The sequence below is a fragment of the Vanrija pseudolonga genome, chromosome 5 (assembly GCF_020906515.1).
Source record: "Vanrija pseudolonga chromosome 5, complete sequence".
NCBI lineage: Eukaryota > Fungi > Basidiomycota > Tremellomycetes > Trichosporonales > Trichosporonaceae > Vanrija > Vanrija pseudolonga.
Genome location: NC_085853.1, coordinates 1,219,446 through 1,231,840, shown reverse-complemented (window position 1 = coordinate 1,231,840; position 12,395 = coordinate 1,219,446). Strand labels below are relative to the sequence as shown.

General features: G+C 62.6%; 5 protein-coding genes across 5 annotated transcripts; 1 reads left to right on the top strand and 4 right to left on the bottom strand.

Moving 5' to 3' along the window:
• Positions 1–902: 902 nt before the first annotated feature.
• On the top strand, positions 903–2,430 carry SPAC977.17 (uncharacterized protein; the record flags this gene model as incomplete). Its single annotated transcript, XM_062773672.1, has 3 exons — positions 903–1,199; positions 1,312–1,478; positions 1,525–2,430. The coding sequence occupies exons 1-3, from the start codon at positions 1,151–1,153 to the stop codon at positions 2,428–2,430; spliced, it is 1,122 nt and encodes a 373-aa protein (XP_062629656.1). The 5' UTR covers positions 903–1,150.
• A 227-nt stretch (positions 2,431–2,657) lies between these two features.
• LOC62_05G007149 (uncharacterized protein) lies at positions 2,658–4,218 on the bottom strand (the record flags this gene model as incomplete). The annotated part of the gene is made up of 2 exons (XM_062773671.1): positions 2,658–2,971; positions 3,027–4,218. 2 exons carry the CDS (start codon positions 4,216–4,218, stop codon positions 2,658–2,660), a joined length of 1,506 nt encoding a protein of 501 aa, XP_062629655.1.
• Positions 4,219–4,928: 710 nt separating this feature from the next.
• LOC62_05G007148 (uncharacterized protein) lies at positions 4,929–7,446 on the bottom strand (the record flags this gene model as incomplete). The annotated part of the gene is made up of 7 exons (XM_062773670.1): positions 4,929–6,369; positions 6,409–6,489; positions 6,554–6,637; positions 6,670–6,777; positions 6,815–7,126; positions 7,172–7,348; positions 7,391–7,446. The coding sequence occupies 7 exons, from the start codon at positions 7,444–7,446 to the stop codon at positions 4,929–4,931; spliced, it is 2,259 nt and encodes a 752-aa protein (XP_062629654.1).
• Positions 7,447–9,563: 2,117 nt separating this feature from the next.
• LOC62_05G007147 (uncharacterized protein) lies at positions 9,564–10,609 on the bottom strand (the record flags this gene model as incomplete). The annotated part of the gene is made up of 3 exons (XM_062773669.1): positions 9,564–9,669; positions 9,704–10,347; positions 10,433–10,609. 3 exons carry the CDS (start codon positions 10,607–10,609, stop codon positions 9,564–9,566), a joined length of 927 nt encoding a protein of 308 aa, XP_062629653.1.
• Positions 10,610–11,396: 787 nt separating this feature from the next.
• LOC62_05G007146 (uncharacterized protein) lies at positions 11,397–11,768 on the bottom strand (the record flags this gene model as incomplete). Its single annotated transcript, XM_062773668.1, has 1 exon — positions 11,397–11,768. One exon carries the CDS (start codon positions 11,766–11,768, stop codon positions 11,397–11,399), a length of 372 nt encoding a protein of 123 aa, XP_062629652.1.
• Between the last annotated feature and the right edge of the window lie 627 nt (positions 11,769–12,395).

The window sequence follows — 12,395 nt, the reverse complement described above, 5'->3', positions numbered from 1 at the left end:
AAGAAGCCCTTGTCGACTATTCTGGGAGCGACGTGGGCGGCACAGGCGAATTGACGTCATTTTGCCACTTTTCGTCCCCAACCGACCCGCAGAGCATTTGGGCACCAGCCGCATCGTCAGTAGTCACCTGCCCGTGCATGCAGCACAGCTGACATGAACAGGCACAAGGACAATGGGCATCTGCAGAAGCATCAGCCGTGCTGACTTTCCCCTGCACTCTGACCCACAATTGACGCGTGCGACGCCGTCCCCGTCGGTCGACCGGGGCATGAGACCACGCGGCTACCGACACACCCGGGCCATCGGCGGCCTCTCAAGAAGAGCATCATCCAACAGTGCCAAGCGCGCAGCAGCATCGAGGGCAGCGCAGCACCGAGCGGGTAAAGCAGCAGATTGGATGCGGCGACACAGTTCCAAGCCTCAGGTGCCCGTGATCCCGATAATCCGTGGCTCCTAGCGCGCCGTCCGGCCCAGGCCGCCGCCGGCAAGGGTGCGGGGTCGCGTCGACGAGAATAGGCAGTGGCGTGCGTCGACCCGTGTTTTCAACATCCTCATCCAACAACCATTCCCATGGGGCACCTGTCGTGCATGAATGATGATCAGCAACCCGTGAACGCCGCGCCAAACGGTGGCGGGGTAGCTGGGTTGGGGATGCAGGGGCTCAGTGGCTGCGTTTGCCGGGGAATCTAAATCCAGACAACACGAGCACGAGACCCGATGGGGACATCCGATTAGCGCAGTCCGTGGAGCGGCCTGCCGCCTGTTGCCGGCAGTATTGGCCGCATCACCTCGGCTGCATACCATCGGCCTTGTCCTGCATGTCAGGTGTCCTCGCTTCGGCCTCCAGCCTCAACGTCGACGACTGGACCTCTGGTGGGATGCGCGGTCGCGCTTGGCGCCTCGCGCCAGGGGAGGAGGGAGCAACCAGGGGTGGCCGACGTGGGGGTAGGGTGGCAGAGTTTGGGCCCCCGGGTCCCGATTGACACCATCGACGCGGCCTCCCACGCATCGAGTACATAAGGAGACGTGAACGTCTGCGAGCAAGCACCCCAGACCTCCTCGGACCTGTCCTGTCCTTGACCTTGGCCTGAGCTCGACCTGCGATCTTCACCCAGCTAGCTAGCTTACCACCGTTGTCCACCAAACAAACATGGACATGCCTCACGAACGCCCCCACCGCCAGCCCGGCGACCTCGAGAGTGAGTAGCATCTGCTCCAGAGTCCACCACCCAGCGTCCTTCCCTCCCCAAGTCTCGCTCCAAGCCCCTTCTCTCAAGCGCGTGAACACCAAGCCTGATACAAGCATTACAGTCGGTGTTGCCGATGTCTTCATGGAGCGTGAGGGCCCGGCGATCCACGTCGTCGAGCACCCTCCCCCTCCCGAGTGGTACCTCCGCTACGAGCGTGCTCGCCCTCGTCTGCTCGTCGAGATGGTCGCCGAGGCCTTTGGCACTTTCCTCTACTGTTGGGGTGGAATGGTAAGTGCCGCAAGCAACGCACGGACAGCCAGTGCTGACGTGACAGGGTGCTGCGTGTACCTTCTTCATCGCCACAGCCGAAGGGCAGACCACGGTCGGCTCTATGCTCTCAGTGGCGTTCGCATACTGTGCCGCGATTCTCCTCGCGCTAATCTGTTGCGCGTCGACATCCGGTGGCCACTTCCACCCGGCCTTCACCATCGCGTTCTCCATCTTCAAGGGCTTCCCCCTCCGCAAGGTCCCGTGGTACATCTTTGCCCAGCTCCTCGGTGCCTTCATCGGCTCGCTCTGTGTCATTGGCCAGTACCACGAGTCTCTGACGCTCATCTCGAACGAGCTCGAGGCTGCCGGCAAGCTCAAGCAGATCTTCACGCCTGCCGGCCCCGCGTCGGCCATTGAGGCGACCATCATGCCGGGCCGTAACCTCGGCTGGGTCTTCTTCAACGAGTTCATGATGAACTTTGTCATGGGCGCCGTCGTCTTCGGCATCCTCGACCCCACCAACATCTTCATTGCGCCCACCAACGGTCCCGTCGTCATTGCCATCGCCTTCTTCCTCGTCATCATCTCGTTCTCGATGAACGGTGCCGCCATCAACACTGCCCGTGACCTCGGCTCGCGAATGGCAGCTGCCGTCTACTGGGGCCACCCTAGCCTCGTGTTCCCGGCCAAGTACACGGCTATCAGCATCCTGACCAACATCCTTGGCGTGCTCGTCGGTGCCGGCTTCCAGATTCTCTTCCTCAGCGACACCAAGCGTGCCATCACCACCGGTGCCAAGCAGATGCTCGCCGGTACCAGCCACGGCCAGCTCGCCATCGACGAGAGCGTGCCCGGCATCACCCGCGTCGTCTCCACCGCTCCCATGGGCCGCCAGATCAGCGTCACCCCCAGCAGCATGGAGAAGCAGCCCAACGGCGGCTCGTTCACCCGCACCGAGGAGGCCGTCTAGGGTATCTATGCGCTCACATAGTAATCGTGAAGTCCAAGTAATCAAGCAGCTATTGTATACAGGAATGTATGTCTGCACGGTGATGAACAGTGCCGGTGCCTGCACCGAGACACAAGAGATCTACAAACTTCTGTCTATGCGCGATCTGGCGCGCGTCTTGGGTGTCGAGATGTGCCGAGGGCAATGGGTGGTGGGCGCTGGTGCGGGCGCTGGTGGGCTCTACCTGCCTACTTGCGACGGCGGGTGGAAGGCACCTTGGTGGGCGCCGCGGCGGGCGCCGCGCCGGTGTCGTCGGCACGACGGGCTTTCTTGCCGACAGTGTCGGCCTTCTTGACGATCTTAGCGACGCGCTTCTCCAGCTCGGCCGCCACACTGCGGTCGTCGGGGACGTCCGAACCCTTGGAGCCAGAGCCTGAGGCGTGGCTCTCGGCGCCCGACGGCATGGCACCGGGCATCACGAAGCGCGTCTTGCGGGCCTTGCGGGCGGCCGAGGGCGCCGTCGTGCCGGCCAGTGCCGACGTGCCCGACGTGCCCGGGGCGTCTGGGACGGGGATGGGCTCCGACGTGCCCTCAAGCGACGAGCGCCACGCGCGCACGCGTTGCTCGGTCGTGCGCGGGGGCGAAAGCCGGCTCAAGGCTGCTGAGGAGCGACTTGGTCTCGGGGTATGGGCGGGCCTTGGTCTTCTTCTGCGGCGCGTTGCGGGCTGCGGACGTGCTCTTGCGGAGGGACTGCTCGGTGACAGAGTCGGCGTTGTCGTGGGTACGCGGCACGCGGCGGCGGCGCTCGTCGTCGTCGTCCATTTCCTGCTCCAGGGCCAGCTGGCGCGCGCGGGCCATCTTGCGCTCACGCGCGCGCACAGACTCGGCGGTGTGCTCGTCTGGCGTGGGCTTGGCCGCGAAGAGGGAGAGCTTGGGCTTGGGCTTGGACCTGCGCACGCGGTTGGGCGGAGGCGGGCTGCGGCGCGCGGCGGTGGCGTACTGTGGGTTCACTGGCTTGGGTAGGAGCCCGCGGGGCGGGCCGCGCGGCGACGTGATCGGCTCGGGGATGAGGGCGTCGAGGGGAGGGAAGCGGCGCGGCGCGATCGGGGGGAGGCGGTACTCCCCCTTGAGGATGGGGTGGAGGAACGGTGAGGCGGTGGGGAGGACGTGGTAGCGACCTAAGGTGGCGGTGGTAGTGGCGGGCCGGGAGGAGTGGGTGGCGGATGTGGCATGGCCACGGCGGAGGGGGATGGTGGGCCGCGAGCCCTCGTCAGCAGCGGCCAGAGGCGAGCCCTGCTTGATCCTCTGCCCGGGAGGCAGGAAGCGGTCGCGGCGAGGCGGGGTGTAGTCACGCATGTCGAGGACGCTCTTAAGCCGGCGGGGCTTGGCGTCGGGCTGCTTGGTTGTCGAGATCTCGGGCTCGTGGTGGTGCCAGGCGCGCGGGGTCGGGTCGTAGAGCAGCCGCGAGGCAGGGTGGGAGGGCACAAACGCCGGGGGATCGTGGAAAGTGGTCGGCGGTGCGGGGGGGAGGAACTCGGGGCGGGGACCGCGGCGGCGGGGTGATGGGGGCACAACACGGGGACGGCTTGCACGGATACGCTTACGGTGGTTCTTCACGGCCCAGTTGACGACCCGCGTGACCAGCACGCTGAGGACGATGGCGGCGACAGCCGCGCGTACGTAGACTTGGAACGACCAGCGCTGCGTCTCGAGCACATCGTAGTGCAGGATTGAGTCGATGTCGAGCCTCGAGTAGAGGGTGTAGTAGACGGCTGCGTGGGCCGCTAGGAGGGCGAGTGGGCGGAGCATCTTGGCGAGGAGGGGATGAGGGGAATGCAGTGGATGAGAGCTCGCATCCAGCGGGGTAAATCTTATACGCCCAGATAGCAGGCTGGATGTAGACATGGCTGCTTGGAACAATACGCGCCCGAGAGCAGGGTGGACAAGCGGTCTCGATGGTGGTGGTGTAGCGAGCAGTGTGGGTGCGAGGCAGGTTGGCATTGTCCCAACACACATCGTGTAGGCGGTGCCGCGCCTCGTGTTTCGCAGATAGCAGAGCAGATGACAGACAATGGCCGGCAGTGCGCTGAGATGAGGTGGACGAGGATGAGTGGGTGATGGATGGTGAGAAGGACGAGTTGTTGGCTTTGTGTAAACACGCCGAAGTCGAGCCACGCCGATCCGCCACATGGCGTCGCACCACCTGCTGCTGGCTATTGTTGTATGTCATCAACGGCTTGTTTGGGTGCGGGGCCACATGTACTGGCTGCTGCATATCCATGGTACTCCATCACTCGGGCAAGCGAGAGCGACGGCACCCGTGGCCATTAGAGGGTTGCTGGCGGGGGTCATGCTCGGGCGTGGGTGCGTTCACGCACCGCCGCCACCCCCGCCTACCGTACTGCTAACTGCACTGCCACTCCAACAGGCTCCACCATCATGCACCATCCTGCAGAGGCATCCGGCACCACCCAGGATCGTACCTGCTTCCCACTGACAACAAGTAACTCTGCATAACTCTATGTGTACACGATACGCGGCTGGGTGAGGTACTGGGGGGTACGCTTACGGCGAGCCAGCGCCGCTGCCTCGTCCGCCTTCTGCTCCGCACACTCGCGGCACCTCCGCGCTCCTCCACAGCGGCCGGCGACGTGCTCCCACCACTTGTACTCCTTCACTTCCTCGAACTTGACACGGCGCTCCTCGGGCGCGTAGGCAGCGGCGGCGATCTCGGCCTCTTTGGCTTCTCTGCGGCCGGGATAGTTGATCGCCATCTGGTCCCACTTCATGGCAGCCACCTGCCTCTTCCTCCACTCCCTGGCGTAGTCGGGCGGGTAGGTTTTCTTGGGCATGAGTCTCTCGACTACCGCGTCCATCTCCTTGTGGCGGACGGCCTCGCGCTCCTTGATCGCCTCCTTCTTGGTCTTCTTGGGCGGCCGACGTGGCATCAGGCTCTGGGTGCCTGCCCATGCGAGTGCAGCGAGCCACTCAAACGCCTCGACTGGCAGATCGCGGGCACAAGTGGCGAGGAGCCCCTCGATTGGAGGCATAGGAAGGTCGTTGACGCACGCGATGGCCAGCATGATGAGGTAGACCGCGAAGATTTCGAGCGCGGCGCCTTTGCCTGACTCGCGGGCATACATCGACAAGCCCTTGACCGCTACCCCGCTTGCCAAGCCGTCAAGAATGTAGTTGACCACGCGCGGGAATAGGGACTGGTGTGGTGCGGGCTCGGTCGGAGGGGTGAACGGGGCTTGGGGGTAGTCGAACTCGTCCCAGTCGATCTGGTCGGGCTCGGCCGAGGTGTCGCCGAAGATGATCTCAATGTAGTCGTGCATCCGCTCTCGGTCGGCGGCTGGGTCGACGGTGGGTCCGTCGAGCTCAACCTGCATGGCCATTTTGACGCCCTGCTTGTAGGCGGCGTCCATGTCCTGCGTGACGTACTGGTCGTAGGCGGAGCGCATGTTAAGGCGGGGGTGTGGCGCCTCCTTGCCAAAGACGACTGGCTTGTTCTGGCCCGCTTGATACTCCTGGACCCGCTCATCATAGCGGCCCAGGGCATGTTGGTACTCGTGCAGCTGGACTGCATCCTTCTGGTCGTAGCCGAAGAGGGCGAAGCATCTCATGCACTGGATCGGAGAGTCGTGCGAGTCGTTGATCCGCATGAACTTTGGTGGAAGCTTCCATTTTGGTGACAGGAAGCTCGGGAGACCAAGACACGTGAAGAACTTGATGAGGAGCACGAAGGCGATGAGGGCGAGTAGAGGGCAGTCCCCCATCATGTCCCATGCCGTGCTGACGGGGTTCATGAGACGGAATGACTCGGGCGCGGCGACGGCGATCGGGTCGAGTGGCGACGTGGAGGCTGACACCAGGAGCCAAGGGACACCGTTTGCGCAAGCCGGCCCGGTAGGCCAAGGTGCCTCGGTTGTCGTTGTCGGCGTGGGGGTAAGGAGCATGCTTCCTGTCAGACGAGCGCTTACACACAAGGGAACTCACGGCTCAGTCGGGGTCATTGTCGTGACATTGGGGTCGTCCGATACGTGGTGCCACGGGTGTCCCTCACCAACAAACACGGTCCTGATGGGACGGGTGGGCCAGGGCGTTGAGCTGCGCGTAAGCTTGGTACACGCATGGTCCTTACATTGTCGGGGTTGGAGGGATTTCGTGCCAGGTGGTGAACTGATGGAACTCATTCCATGAGCTACTGCCGCTGAGCGTCTGGGTTCTGGGGTCAGCGTTTGTCATGGGGAAACTCACGGCCTAGTATCGGTAGGGGTTGGAGAGGCAATAGCTGGGTCAACGAGAGTATAAAAGGTCTGGCCCTGAATAACCGTCTCCTGTAGCCATGAACTTGGGACAGCAGTGCTGGGCTTGTCAGCTGAGATCGATGGGTAAGGCTTACAACTGGTGTGGGGGCGCAGTCTTCGGGGAATCGGTGACGGTGACGGTGGCGACAACGGTGACTGTAGCCACAGTTCTGGGACTGCTGGCAGTGGCTCTGGCATCCTCTGTGTGCCTAGTTGGGGTGGGCGTGGGGACGATGGACGACGCAGAGGCGACACCCCAGAGCGCTGCGTTGGCGTTGTCACCGATCTCGACGATAGCGTCCGAATCTGGCTGCCACTCGTCATCCCAGAAGGTAAAGTGTCTCGGCGTGTTGCGGTCAGGCGACGCAAGCTTGGCCTCTGGTTCATCACTCGAGAAGGAGGTATCCCTGCTGGTTAGCGGATACAGCAGTGGCTTTGGAGCTGTCTCTCACATGTTCGACCTGGTGGCTTCAGTTGACTCGGCGGCTGTGTTGGGGACGTTGACACCCGCGCTGCCAACGGTCGTGCGGGCCCGGTTGCCAGGAGCTGGGAGGTTGATCCCACCAGCGGGGGTGAACTGTGTCGGAGTGTCGGTATCCGTGCCAAAGCTGCGCTCGGCCTTAGAGGTGCTGTACGTGCGTTAGTCTCGAAGTTGACCTAGCTCAGCTCACCGTTCACGAGGGCCAGCCTGGTTCGCGCGTATCTTGTGAGAGGTGGGGGTGATCATGGTGGGTGGGGATAGGTGTGGTGTAGGCATTGGTACGAGTTCAAGATGTAAGTTGTTGAGTTATGAGCGTGGAGAGAGGCCTGCAACACCAGCGAGCGGCGACGTCAAAGTGGGGACAGTGTGGACAGCGACGGCGTAGGAACAATGCGCCACCGCCGTGCACGGCCTCTGGCTGCTGAAGCGGCGTCACACAAATGCCGTGCAGCTCGCACCGTGCGGTGGTATTGTCGCCGGCGAGGCCGGCTTATTGTTGGGTGTGCGAGCGGGGCGAAGGGATGAGAGACAAAAGAGGGTGCCAAAGGTGGCTGAACAAAGGCTCGTGGCGTCGACGAGAAGCATGGCTCTGGTTCGGCTCTCGCACAGTAGACAAAGTTGTCCGAACACCTGTCGAACAAGCAGGATGTACATGGGCTGCTGGGCATCACTGTTGAGGCGCGACAGGCATGCTGCCTGAATGAGCCTGTGTAGGTGGCTGTCGCCACCATTGTCGCGGCGACCCACCACTTGGTCTGTCTTACAACATACGGGCCTGCAATGCCTAGATCCGACGGTTCAAGTGCTGGAATCGCCATCACTAGCCTAATACGAGTAGTGATCGCTGCCAGGTGCTGCGCATGATGTGTCCAGCCGCTGTATCAGGATTTTCGAGGTATTATCGTGGATTTGTGGTCCATCTCCAATACTGTTTCCAAGCTATCAGCTTCGCTCAGCAGTTGCAGGTTCAAATCATTCATGATCACATGGGTACAAGTCTGGTCGTTGCGGAAGCTCTGGCCGTCACAAGGTGGTGATGGTCCACGGTCTGATCTCGTCTCATCTCACTTGGGCCACTGGCGTGGCGACGTGCCTGAATGCCGCCCCGGCGGTCCTACAGTACTGGCCGAATCCTGTCGTCAGGACCCTCATCCTCACTGCTGTCGTCCTCTTGCTGTCGTGACCCTGGGCTACGGGACGGTGGGGATCGGGGTGCCGTGGTGGCGCTGAGCCACTCTTGAGGGGGAGAGTGTGCTGGGCGTTGTGGGGCCCGCGGTCCATCTCCTTGTCCCGTTTCCAGAGGTCGTAGGAGCAGGCTGGAGCGACCCGTCATATCCATCCTCGGTAGCAAGGAATCGGTTCCATACTGATCCTCATAGCTCATCCAGTCTCCACCATACTCTGTGGGCGGCTGCCGCTCGTCTGAATGGGAGCTTGAGGACGACGGCCGGCGGTTAGAGGGGCCAGCTGCAGGAGCTGAAGTGGTAGAGAGATGTCTGTGGTGGCGACTGGCCGGGAAGCCTGAGTCCGAGGTCGATCGCTCCATGGAGACGCCGCTGGGATGAGCTGGGCGATCCTGCCTTGATGACGGCCTTGCTGATTTTGTGGACTCGCACCACCTTCTCCCCCTGGTACCGCTGGGGAAGGAGCAGCCTTGCGCTTGTTCCCACGGGATGAGACCGATTCTGGCCCAGGGAGAGAGGGAGGCGGGTATGGCGACAGCGGCGGCGGCATCATGGTAGAGCGACGGTGTCCCCGGTCGTCGGACATGGTATGACTGGGAGGCAACAGGCGTGCTGATGAACCGCCACCAAACTGGGCCGACGTTCGCACCATCGGGGTACCGCCGTGTTGAATACCGACCGAGGGGCTGACCGCGGCCCTCCTCGAGACACCCGGGCGGGTATCTGAAGGAGGGGGCATCGCCGAGTTCGTCTCCGGTACCATGTTGGGTCTCCAGTTCATCGGCGCTTCGGCCCGCACGGGGGTATGGGTCGGCCTTGTAATAAATGTGGGCTGGAGTGGGGGAGAAAATGCCCTCCAGGGGGATGGTAGTGAGCCCCTGGGCTCAACGGGTCCCGGCTTGGAGCCTCCCTGTGAGGCCGATGGCTGGTGCCTCGGCGATCGACGCCGTGACCGACGACCTGGCAGGACCGTACGCTGAGGGGCCGGCGGTGCCGTGGTTCCCGAGCTCGTCAACGACGAGTTACCCATGCCAGACCTCTTGGGCAGGGGAGGTGGCGGCATGGTGTTCGGCACATCCGGCTGGCTGCCCGAGAAAAAGCGCCTCGGTGCCCGCGAGGCCCCTCGCTCATCACCAGACGCCGAAGGTTCTGAAGGCTGTCTGCTGAGAGGCGGAGGTCCTACGAGGTGAGGCGGAGGGTCGGATCGGCCCCGGCTGGCGAGCGGTGGAGGCCCGAGGAGTCGCGCAGGAGTCGGGGCTCGAGCAGGGAGAGAAGCTCCAGAGTTCTGTGACCGGTATGGTGGCAGAGGGTCGACCCACAGAGCCGGGGCGGGCTCCGTCCGCCCAGGAAGTGGAACTGTAGCTGGAGATCGGCGGTCCTGGGGCGACCGCCCTGATGCCGACGACGAGGACGAGTAGGAGCTACCGTCGCGGGAGTAGTCCGGGGACGAGGACGCCCCCACCACTGCCGGGAGAGAGGGCAGAGGGCCGAACTTCTGCGCCAACATTGGATAGTAGGATTCCAATGTTGCGCGGTCCGAGCCGGTCATCGGCCGTGATCTTGGCTGTCCGGGGGCTCGCTGCGTCTCCGACTCGAGGTCTGTCGTCGGGTGGCCTTCGGTGCGGATGGCACCGTGGTCGACCGGGGAGGGGCTTCGGGGCGCCTGGGAAGACTTGGAGTGGCTAGGAGAAGTGGTTTGACGCGTGACCCGCCGCTCTGGGTCAACCTCAGCCTCCAGCACCACCACACGGGCGGGGGGTGTCGCCCTGCCCGCCGTGTCCAGGTCTGTGTCGTCGTGTGCGTCGTCGTCGCTCTCGAGGCGCGTGCGCTCGTATGAGGTTGGCGCCTGGGTCCAGTAGCGCTCGTATGGGCGGTACTCTCGCTGGCGGTCGACGCGCCGGCCGACGTACGGGTCGACGTAGTGCGACACGGGGTTGCCGCCTGCCGCCAGCCCTGGACCGGGCTGGTCGCGCGGAACGCATACAGCTTGTCCTCGCGTTCGGGGTCGAACTGGAGGTGTCAGCAGTGTGCAGCCTACGCTCGCTTACCTCGGAGACGACGGCGCGCGGCTGCATCGAGTAGGTGGCGGTTGGAGCTGGGGGGGCGGGAGGGCCAATTGGGTTCGGGGCCGCGGGGAGGGGAGGTGGCTCGGACGCGGCGCGGCGTGGCGTGTCTTGCTCTTCCTTGTCTTGAAGTTTGTGAACGGAAGGAGGTGGCTCGGACATAATGGGTGATGCTTTGTGACGGAAAGAATGAGGGAAGAGGGAGAGAACTACACGACGAGGGATAGTGGTTGTCGGTCAACGTATTGGAGGTGGTGCGAGAAGCAGGTGACGGCCGGCAGCCGGCCATGCAGCGTCAGCGGTCCTACAGAGTACACACGAGGTGTATGCGTGACCGCGTGCAGTCTGGGTATGCAGGATGTAGCGCGCCTCGCACACACAGGAAGCTGGAGGGCGTCAGGTGTGGACGAGGGTGGGTGGATCGGCGGGGAGCTGAGCGCTCGGCCACCTCGGTCCCTGTTTGGATGGGTACGCTGCCTATGGGCACCTATTACGATCGTGGAGAGCTGCACCGTGGGCTTGGGGTATATCTTGGTGAGGGTTGCAGGGTGGAGATGGCGACTGTGAGTGTCTTGCCGTCGTGCCGCCACTTCGAGCTCGGTCGCGCTGGTCAGTTGGGTAACGTGCCGAAGAGAACTGGTTGGAAGTGAAGTGATCATTCATATGCCAGGCATTATATATGAGGCGGAAGAATGGGTACATGTGAGGCGATGCGAGGTGGTGATGATGATGATGATGGTGATGGTTGAGGAGCGCGTACCCCATTGTTGTGGTCGTTGCGGACGTCGAGCACTGATGGTCGTTTCCAAACATCAGCCGCTTAGAAGCCACCAACATGGCTACCCCTTCGGCTTCGGTTAGCGTTTGGACGCGCGCCTCGGAATCGCTTATGTACTTACCGCTGGAGATAATGAAGATTATTGGACGGTCTTCAGCTGCCCGATCCTGATCAGAACACCATGCTGTCGCACGCAGCCGGCTCGCTGTCGTACTCTTGAATCTCCTCGCCCTCATAGTACTCAACCAGTGGGCTTTCGAGGCCGACAATCTCTTCTTCCACCGGGCTCTCCACCCCGTGCAGGCATTCGAAGGCGTGGAGGGCCCTCGCCTCCTGGACCTGGGAATGCCGAATGTAAGCCATCTTCTTGAGAACTAGCTGCCGCAGATTGAGAGTGTCTGGCATGGCGCGCCGCCGATTCCGTCTCTTCACCTCGTGGGCCTTTCGGGGAATCGGGTTCACGGCGAGGTTGCCAGGGGTGCCGGGCTCGTCTGGCCTGACAGGACGTGGGGGTGGGTCCTCGGGATACTCGTCCGTGGGCATGCTGTTGTCAGGGTACGGGTAATCAGGTTCAGGCGGTTGATCAGAGTCGAGGTGTGTGTCGAGCGGTTGGTGGAGGTGCTCGAAGCCAGGAGGGGGTGGTGGGCGAGCGGAGAAGGGCGGGGTACCCACTTGGTGGGGGGTTTCCTTCTGCTGTGACGGAATAGATGGCCAAGTCCAAGTCGTGTTGGTGTTGTTGGGGCTGTTGTTGTTGTATTGGACTTGGGAGAAGCTCGTGTCCATGTTGCAAAGATGCGCCGGGTGTTGATTGGTGTGGCTGTTGAGCAAGGTGCAGCTGGGAGAGTTAGCAACTGTCGGGGAACGAAGTAGTGTGGACATACAAGACAGAACTGCAGAAACGAAAAGAAAAAGATGAAGGTTGGGTGGCCAAGTCGTTTGAGGAGAGGGAGAAGACGATATGAGGTATGTTTACAAAGGAAGCCGGGTGATGAAAAGCTCGACCAGCGGGAAACGGCGAATGGCGGAACAATAGGCTACCTTGGTTGTTTAAGTTTGCCCTCGCGGTCGGGGGAGGAAGTGGAGTATGTGCCACCGGGCTACAGAAATTAACGAGTAGGATGGGATGGAGGGGATTGGATTGATACTGGTGTTTGCAGTCGAGCGTGGGCA